Consider the following 9,551-nt stretch of genomic DNA (forward strand, 5'->3'; position numbering starts at 1 on the left):
AGCCTACATGGCGCAGGTGCCCAGTTCAGAGTTAAGCTTTGAGCTCTAACATGCATACAACTTACATTTAATCCATAACATGTAAAAATCTATTTATACAGCTCGGCTGATAATTCTGCAAGTTATCGCAATGTGGTAATCAGAGGGTTCCACTGGATCTTAAACAGCCTTAGCTAAGCTACAGAGATTGGCTCGTATTTGTAAACACCACGACTCAACGTGTAGTGCTGCCGCCAATCAGCTGAGATCATCGATTTCCCCCAAATGCTCAGAGGGGGGCCAAACAGAGGCAGACGAGAGGAATATCAGAGGAGAAACTGGAGATATCAGGGAATGATGGAAGGCATAAACAGAAAAATCCTGAGATTCCCGCAGCGAGGACTGAGAAAAGGACTGCAAAGACCTTCCACTGTGCACCAGTGAGCTCGCATCAGATCCAGGTTCCATTCCATGTGCCCCTAATTCAGTTTTTTTGATGTATGTGTCCAAGAGAGATTTGAGGTAAAAAGACTCAGGTAAGCAAATACACAGTATATAAAGAAACACAGCTCCATTCTCCAGTGAAACAGCTTGCCTACTGAACAGACGTAGCCTACACGTTTCCATACAGGGGTAGCATATCCTGAAGACAGGCAAAAAAAAAACACCCAGAAAGACCGGTGGCCACGCTAAGTCAGTCACATCTGCCACTGAGTACAACTTTCCTCGATCATCCATATCCAGTCTTAAGCAGAGAAACACAGAAGGAATCTCAGAATCACTCTTCTATTCCGCATTCACTGTCCTGTCGCAGTTAGTGTCAAGAAAATGATGCAATCTGAATCTGTTGCCTACCCTCTGCTTAGCCTCTCCACTGACATTGATGAAATGAGACCGTTTACCTCCACTAGGCGGAGTTTCGCGGCTTTGTTTTAACTGAACCCCAGCCAAGAACAGCCGAGAGATTTAACAACACAAATGAAAATGTCTCCAAGTGCCACTGTATGACCTGCATGTCAATGCACAGGTTTTGTTGCCTTACGTTTGACCTGCAGACATTTTTTTCACCCTGACCAATGACCCGAGAGAATCTTCGATTTAACTGAACAGGAAAAGCAAATTGCACAGTCTCCTCCAATGGTAACAGCCTGCTCTGTAGTTCAGTGCAACACAACCAAGTCAAAATATGCAGAAAGAGAGGGCCTTCTTTATCAACATTTCAGCAAAAATCAGCTTATAAAGTCCTGCAAAAGGTGTCATAGACTTACCCAATTTGCCTCCATAAATGGCTAAAGGTTACAATTTCAGCCAATCATAACCACATGTTCTACAGAAAAATTATAACCTGCACAAACTTTGAAAACTGCAATTTTTTAATTTGAGAATCTACAGAAAATACACAAATTAATAAATCACTTAATGATCATTTATAAATAAATATAATCTCAAATTTTCTACTTTTTTCTGGATCAAAAGAAGTAATAAACTGCTTTAACAATATATAGCAATGAATGAAATGGGTGAATGGATCCAAAAACACCAGGCAAAGAGACAGAATGTTTAGGGGGTGGGGGTTAAAGTTACACCACATTCTAGCCAATCATCTGCTTGACTGCCAGCCACAATAGTGCTACTCATCCTTTTCAGCCAGTTGACTGACTGACTGTGGCTTACTGACTGCTGGGTAACCCCCCTTGTGAGTAATTTTAACGATAGGCAGCCCTAGCCATGTTCAGTGCAAGCCCCCTCCCACCAGCATACACAAGCACTGTTGGAAATGGAGAATGGAAACATTCAGCACTGTTAGAGATACCCACATATACAAGCTGGGCCTCAAGTCATACCAAAGAGTAACGGCACTGTAGAGCTTCCCTCTCACTGAGAGAGGTTGTTCTTCTCTAAGGCTTTCCGTGATAAAAGTTTGCCACAGGCAACGTGCAGTGTATGTGTGCCTGTGTGTGGCCCCGCATAACACAATTTTAGAAACCTTTGTCAAGGGAACATCATTCCTCAGTCTAGTCGACTGCATCTACCTACAAACTGCAAGACAAAATGCTGTTCGACAAGTTTGTAAATTAAACATTAAGTTAAATGAATAATGCTTTTATTTCCCACACCATTCAAATCCCCGTTTTTAAATGCAAAATGTATAATGTGAAAAGAAGTCAAAACAATTACCAGACCACCACAAGTGCTCAGTGATGCAAAAGAGTTGCTGTGGTTGAAAACCCGTCCGGCGTAAAAGCAGAGTTGGTTAACAGGAATATGCGTCAGCTGCGTGGTCCTTTTTCCGTCCTTCTCTTCGATGACAAAATCTTGAGAAAGAAATCCTGCGTCCCTTTCGAGTTGTAAATATAGTTCCTTGCCGAAGGCAGGCAACATGAGAAACAAGTTATCCTCATCTTTCTTGAAGTGGTGCCTTTCTGAATGCGTCAAGGAGCGCTGCCCCCGTCTGCGCCCGCTCCGTCTGAGTACTTGCAACAGGTGAACCGCATCATCCCCGGTTAACTCAAGGGGGACTACCAAATCCGTCTCACCTCCAGAATCCGCTATTAAAACAAAACATAAAAGCAGTTTTATGAGAGATTTTCATGCCTTCGTGTGTTTTTATCTTATTGGTGTCTCATTGGCCTATACCTGGTTTCGATAGCAGGTAGATGCCATCAAAACACTTATGAAGCCAGGCTAAAGTTAAAATATTGACAGGAGAATTTTTTCAAGTGGATCCATTCTATGACAGACTTTCGTCAATATGCTGACGAATGGAACGCTTACCCACACTCCCAATCTTGCAATCTTTCCCGGTAGATTGCAAAGAAGTTTATTCCCCGGGGATCATCTAGATTCGCACCTTACTATACCAAGCTACAAATCGAGCTACATTCATCAAAAGGTAGGATTTTACCGTTAAAATGCTACATCAAAAAATCATCAGGAATCGGTTTAACGTTAGTTTGCCAACTAGATACCAGATAGATTAACTGCCATGCAGTTTCAATCCACTGATGTGAAAGCTGGCCACTGTCATAAACTGAACTGCACAAAGCCAACGACTCCAAAGAAAACTACCCATCTAGATCACATAACTGATCACATAAAAACTTTCGAAATGAAGGTTATATCCAACTTGCAATAAGAAACCAATAAATTAGCAAACTACGTAACCTATTAAGATCACTGTGAGCTTAATAGTTATTTCATCAGGTATGAACTTGTGTTTTAAGTCACTACTGAGCAGGTCTATCTGTAGCTTCTTACCTGTTATCGCCTTCAGTCCGATGCTCAGAACAAGCGAAAATAGTAAAACATAGAGTGCATAGCTGTCATGCATGATAAAGACTGGTGTATGAACTTTTAGCAGCCTGTAGGATGAGAGAGCTTGCGGAGGAAACTCCGGCTGAAGCGAAGTTCTTCAAAGTTTATGAAATTACTCTCAACCGCAGGCAAACTGAAGTTGAAACAACAGACACGCCTCCTTTGGCTCACGGCAGCCTCCCCTCCAAGGGTATTGGGTTCGGCACGTTCAGAGAAGAGGATCCGTAAAATACGATTCGACCATGTTGCCATCACTCAATTTGGTGGGTTGTAACCGTACACGTGGTTTCGGTGTAGTACAAAGAACAAATGCTGGGTGGCGCGCACAGGTTTACAGTAGAATGTGTGTCACTTCTTTGAACATGTGATTTTCTCTAATAGCTGGCAAGCAACCACCGCTGAAGTGATTTATTTTTCTTCAGATTTTGGCGTTAAATCCTTCAAAGTCAATTGGCAATCTCTCGAAAGTTTAATGAGTGCATAGACGAATTATATTAATTTTGCAGTCGAAAATAAATGGACAATAAAGGTTATTCATATGTGGCTGATCAATATCTAATCTGAGAAAGAAAAAAATATTCGAATGGATACACGGCAGTCATTACTGATCAGTATCGGAATAGGCCTATCACTCTGACATACAACATTTCAAAGTAAAGAAAATCAATAGACACTTCAGGAGCATTCATATCTCTAGCTCTGGACATGACTGAATGCATACTGTAGTAACCTTTTTGGACCTCTGATGTAATATATATAATTTTTTTTATAGTGCATTTGTAGACCCATGGTATTTGTTTTATCTTACATTTCTTGAAATGCCACTGACAGTCATTTGGAAACTTGCAGTTTACCATCTCTAATTTACCCAGGGAAACAGTACATTTCTTGTATTTATTTTTAGTAAGCATTACATTAGAGAGCATGTCAGCCTTAATTCTGTGTGTGTGTGTGTGTGTGTGTGTGTGCGCGCGCGCGCACAAGCTAATGGTCAGCTGAAAGTAAGTTTTCATTGACTCTTAATTGCAAATTGGTAGTGTGCACTTACAATCAGCGGAGGACAATTTCACTTTGTATGGAGAGTTTGATTGCCTGCAGCATAATTAGTATCCTTGTTTTAATTAAGAATAAAATGTTCTTCCAAATCGAACCTTAGCTGTCTTTTATCCTGTCCCCTCTTCAAAATGTACAACAGAGCTGGTTTATATATTCTCTTGAGACAGGATGAAGAGCAAAAAATCAATCTCTCTCTCCTCCACAAACATAATCCTGCATCAAAAGTAGACAGCACCACAAGATGTGAATGAAGTCATTTACCATTTGTTTCTCAGTCAATACTCAGCTCCACCAAAACATAAATACCACTGCTTGTAGTCAATATCACTGCCAGTTTATTGGCTTTGCTGTACGGGCAGCTCTGGCCATTCCTTTTATAAACTAAATGAAACAGCAATGATACAAATCTCTTGGAGATTGTTTTTTAAAGAAATTATCATAAACTCTTTTTAATCTATTTTTCTTATTATTGGTTTATGCAAATTAATAATTAAGCAAATTATTTTTGTTATTCATAAAAAAAATTTCTGTCATAAATTAGTGAGAATTTTTTCCTCAGGTTCATTATTTAATGTCATGGGCAAAGTCCATTGGTAGATTAAACTGAGGGTCTATCTTGATTAAATTGGATTAGGGGAGTGCAGCCAGACAAAATATAATTAAGTAGGTATTTTGTTGTCTGTACCCAGAAATAAGGCATTCAAATACAAAATAATTTAGGGGTTTGTTTCATATTTCACTCTGTATGTATTAAATAACATATTTTAATCTTGAAAGGGGAAACGTCTTGAAATGCAGAATAAATACTGCAGAATAAATAATTGTAATACATTATAATAAATAAAAAGAACAGTCTTCAGAACAGCCAGATTATGGTGGATTGTAGCCAGCATGCAATGGGTTTATGATGTCTTAAGAAACAAAATAAAATAATTGGGAAGAAATGTAGACGTGAACTACAATGAACTGGATGTACACTGTGATATAAATTATGATGCTTAAAAACAGATTCTTCTGTTCTTATCTTTCATCTTTCTTATCATTCATCTTATCTTTATTCTTTGCCTCAAGAAAGCATCCATCCAGGGAAAATCGACAGATTAAGGTACGCATATATATATATATATATATATATATATATATATATATACACTGTAAGCAGTTGCAACATGGTGTCTTTTGAAGTCGCCTGCATCTGTACATGTGTCATCTTTTTGACTAACCCCTCCTACGGCTGGAGGAAATAAAGAATCTGCAGCATAAAGCATTTCATAAAATGCATAAAAATCATGTTTTATTAACATTGAGTAAATTGTTTCTCAGTAGTTATAAATCAGCTACATGTATTTCATTTTTAAGGTGAGCGAAGAAACTCAGTTTGCTGATATAGGGCTAAATCTCGAGATAATAATAACCAGATATGTGACCACCATATGGACCCATGTTCTGGTTCCACTATAAATGCCAGATAGCTAAATTCTGGTTTGATCTACTGCAAGAACCACCTCTACTATATACAATGCTGTGACAAAGTATTTGCTCTCTTCACAATCTCCTTTATTACTGCATATTTGTCACACTAAATGCTTTCAGATCTTTAGACAAAATGTAATATTAGACAAAGGGAAACTGAGTAAATGCCCATGTGAAAAAATATTTGCCCCCTTAGTTATTCAATCAACCAATTAACCAAATTTAATTGATAATTAGATTCAGCTGATTGAACACAGCCAGGCTTGATTACAGCCAGCCCTGTTGAATCTAAACCTCATTCATATCAAACCTTATCATCAGAGCAAAATAGTCACCACAAAGTTGCTATAAGTATGCTATAGGAGAGTAGCAAGGTGGAAGCCACTGCTATCCAAGAGAAACATCAATGCTTGTCTCAAATTTGCACAAAAAAAAAAAAAAAGTGCCTGAATGATCCCCAAGGAATAATGTTCTATGCACAAATGAGTCAAAAGTGGAACTTTTTGGATGACAGGGTCCCATTATGTCCGTTATAAAGAAAATACAGCATTTCATCATTAGAATATCATGCCAACAGTCAAACATGATGGTGGTAGAGTGATGGGGTGAGGATGCTTTACTGCCTTGGGACCTGGATGATTATTTATTGAAGGAACCATGAATTCTGCTCTGTACCAGAAGATTCTTAAGGAGAATGTCCGGTTATCTGTCTGTGAGCTGAAAATGAAGCATATGGGTTATGCAGCAAGACAATGATTCCAAACACAAAAGCAAGTCCGCATATGAATGGCTGAAAAGAAACAAAATGAAAGTTTTGGAGCAGCCTACTCAAAATCCTGAAACCTAATAGAAATGCTGTGGTAGAACCTCAAATGAGCAGTTCATCAACTTATAAATTTGTTTGAATTAAAGCAATTTTGCAAAGACAAGTGGGCTAAAATGTCTCCACCATGTGAAAGACTGATAACAAACTATAGGAAGCATTTGATTGCACTTATTGTAGCTAAAGATGGTGCAACCAGTTACAGTATTAAGTTTAAGGGGGCAATTATTTTTCACATGGGTGATATGAGAGTTTGATAACATTTTATGTTAAATAAATGAAATAATAATTTAATGGAAAAAAAATTGTGTTTACAGAGGTTCCCTTTGTCTAATACTACATTTTGTCAAAAGATACGAAATCATTGAATGTAACAAATATGCAATAAAAGAGGAAATGAAGGGGGCAAATACTTCTTCACGGTACTGTGGAAGTACAAATACTGAAATCTTGCATCTGCTTTTTTAGGATTAATACAGTACATATTGCTTGTAGCTTTGCTGTGTGTGAATATGTATTATTTGCAGAGGCAATTAACAGCCATGGCTTAGAGAAAAGACAACACTTTGCTATGAAAAGGGTTCCTGTGGTTTCCCCAAGGGTCATGTGACTGAACAGATTAAAGCATGTTAAATTCATTTTATGTCAGAACAAGCTCCCAGCGTGTGTGGGGTCTAACATGGTGGCCTGAGAGACATGTCCCAGGTGCAGGTGGCCCAGAGGAAATTAAGCTCTTTCTCCCAACATGTAAATCTCAGGATAAGCCTCAAAAAGGGCTCAGGCAAAACAGGTTCCTGTTCACACACAGAGGTCTATGGGACAGGCCAAGAAAGGGATTAAACCCATTCTCGCCACTATGATTTCTCATTCAGGGTGCCCTGTTACCTTGGCATGGATCCCTGGGGGACCCTCTCTTCCTCTTCAGGGCCTCAAAAATCAAGTTGCTGCCAGTTTTAACTCAGCCAATCAGGGAGCTTATTAGATTTTCCCATGACCAAATGGTGCATTTTGATTAGCTTTTAATCATTCCACTTAATTGCACATCACTCAATTGTACCTTTCCATAGAATGTGCCAAAAATGGTAATCCCTATTCAACAAAATGTCATTGGCAAAAACATTACCCTCATTAGATGTGTTGCTACCCCCTTGTCCAGCTGACTAAACTTTGGATTTCTCTCTGAGGATGAACAACAGCTGAAGTATGAACAAGTACTTCTCTTAGGCTATCCATCAATAGGCTTCTCTGTGGCCATTTCTATTTATCCAAAACCTTGGAATCATTTAAAAATTATTTTCTCCCTCTTATCGTCACAGAATTGACTTAGCCATTGTGCTTCTTGTGACACCACCCTGCCAATGATACCCATGCAAGGAGCACTGAAGTTGAAGAGTGAGCACTCCATCGTGCTTACCCACAAGCCTGAGACTATTTTACATCCTAAAGGCCATAAAGTACTATAGTATATCACTCACATTGACCTGGGAGAGATGAATCCTTCACTGTTCACAACTAGTATTCACCTAGCATGAAGCTAAGAGAAGCTGATCCAGTGGCAATTCTAACCAAGGCAGCCTTGTAACCAGGCTAGTTCTGTAAAAATCAATGACTGTCGCCCCCTAAGACTCAGACCTGGCCCTATAGGGTCAGCCGGTGCATGTCATGAGCAACCACTAGCCAATGAAGAGCAGAAGGTTTATATCACAGACTAAACAAAAAAGGCATTTAGTTTAGTTCATCTTCTTCTACCTAGCAAAGATAATAAATAGTACATTGAAAATATTGCATCATGTGAAACATCAAAATGAATACATAAAATATATGTCAAAAAGAACTCTAGGATACATCAAAATATATAGCAACTATGACAGGCAGCATCCACCCATTCATTTTGGAATATACATAATTTGTACAATTGCATATATGAACAAGCAGTAATAGCTTTTTTGCAATAGGTGGCTCATTTCTACATTATGATAAAATAAAATAAAAAATTCATCATATTTTAAATTCCAGATTTTATTTCATATTGTGATGTGATTCTGGTCCATGAGGCAAAGTTTGACCTTCAATCCAAGTAGATATTTCATACAGTAGTTATTGTGTCCCAGGTCTGTTATTCAGGTTGGTATGGAGCTGAGCCCTGTATTTAGAATACCTCCAGTAAGGAGCAGCCTCTTTATGGTTGCACACAATGTACTCAGCCCTCTGTGCAAATACTCCATAGGGGAATTTATTCTGGACATGCTTGCAACTTCCTCATAGTGTGAATTTCAATAATGCGTGGCTTTGGAGGACAAAGCTGTTTCCAAATGTGGCTACATCATCAGTGAAGTGATGGATGTTTTTTCAGCTGTTTTATGACTGTATTTTGACCATTTCTTTAGAATCATGTGAGGCGACTCACAAGCCTGGGGAAACGACAATGAAATGACAATGAGAGAATGTTGGTCATTTAAGGAAACACTGGGAACATGCAATGAATTATTTACCTCAGGCTGCAGCAGTATCTCAATCAGCACTGGGAGGATTGTGGTGAACTGCACCCTCTAGAGTTTGATAGATGCCTTACTTGTCTACCATTCTGATAAATACTGTAAGTAGCCAACTTTTAACTGTTACCATTAATAGTCTACGACAGGGGTCACCAATCTTATCCAGAAAGGGCTGATGTGGGTGCAGGCTCTGTTTTAGCCCAGCACTGCAACACCTGTTTCAACTAATTAGCTAATCTCAGTCATCAGTCAAAACCTTGATAAGTAGAATCTGGTGTGCTAGTGCTGGGACAAAAACCTGCACCTACAGCTGTCCTTTTTGGATAAGATTGCATGCCCTCTGAACTAAGAGAAAGGCTCATGTGATGAAGCTAAAAACAGTAAGCAAAATCATAAGCATAATTGTTAAA

At 38.9% G+C, this 9,551-nt stretch overlaps 1 protein-coding gene across 4 annotated transcripts in view; it reads right to left on the reverse strand.

Annotated features, from left to right (window-relative positions):
- adamts17 (ADAM metallopeptidase with thrombospondin type 1 motif, 17) overlaps positions 1 to 3,406 on the reverse strand; it is a 79,263-nt gene extending 75,857 nt beyond the window's left edge. For all 4 annotated transcript variants that reach the window (XM_035416692.1, XM_035416690.1, XM_035416691.1 and 1 more), the window contains exons 1-2: positions 3,238 to 3,406; positions 2,158 to 2,528 (exon numbers count right to left, since the gene is read on the reverse strand). In XM_035416692.1, coding sequence (XP_035272583.1) covers positions 2,158 to 2,528; positions 3,238 to 3,310 — 444 coding nt within the window. In that variant the 5' untranslated portion in view covers positions 3,311 to 3,406. The remainder of the gene's footprint in view (positions 1 to 2,157; positions 2,529 to 3,237) is intronic.
- Positions 3,407 to 9,551: the final 6,145 nt, after the last annotated feature.

This window comes from Anguilla anguilla, chromosome 5 (assembly GCF_013347855.1).
Source record: "Anguilla anguilla isolate fAngAng1 chromosome 5, fAngAng1.pri, whole genome shotgun sequence".
NCBI classification, from domain to species: Eukaryota; Metazoa; Chordata; class Actinopteri; order Anguilliformes; family Anguillidae; genus Anguilla; species Anguilla anguilla.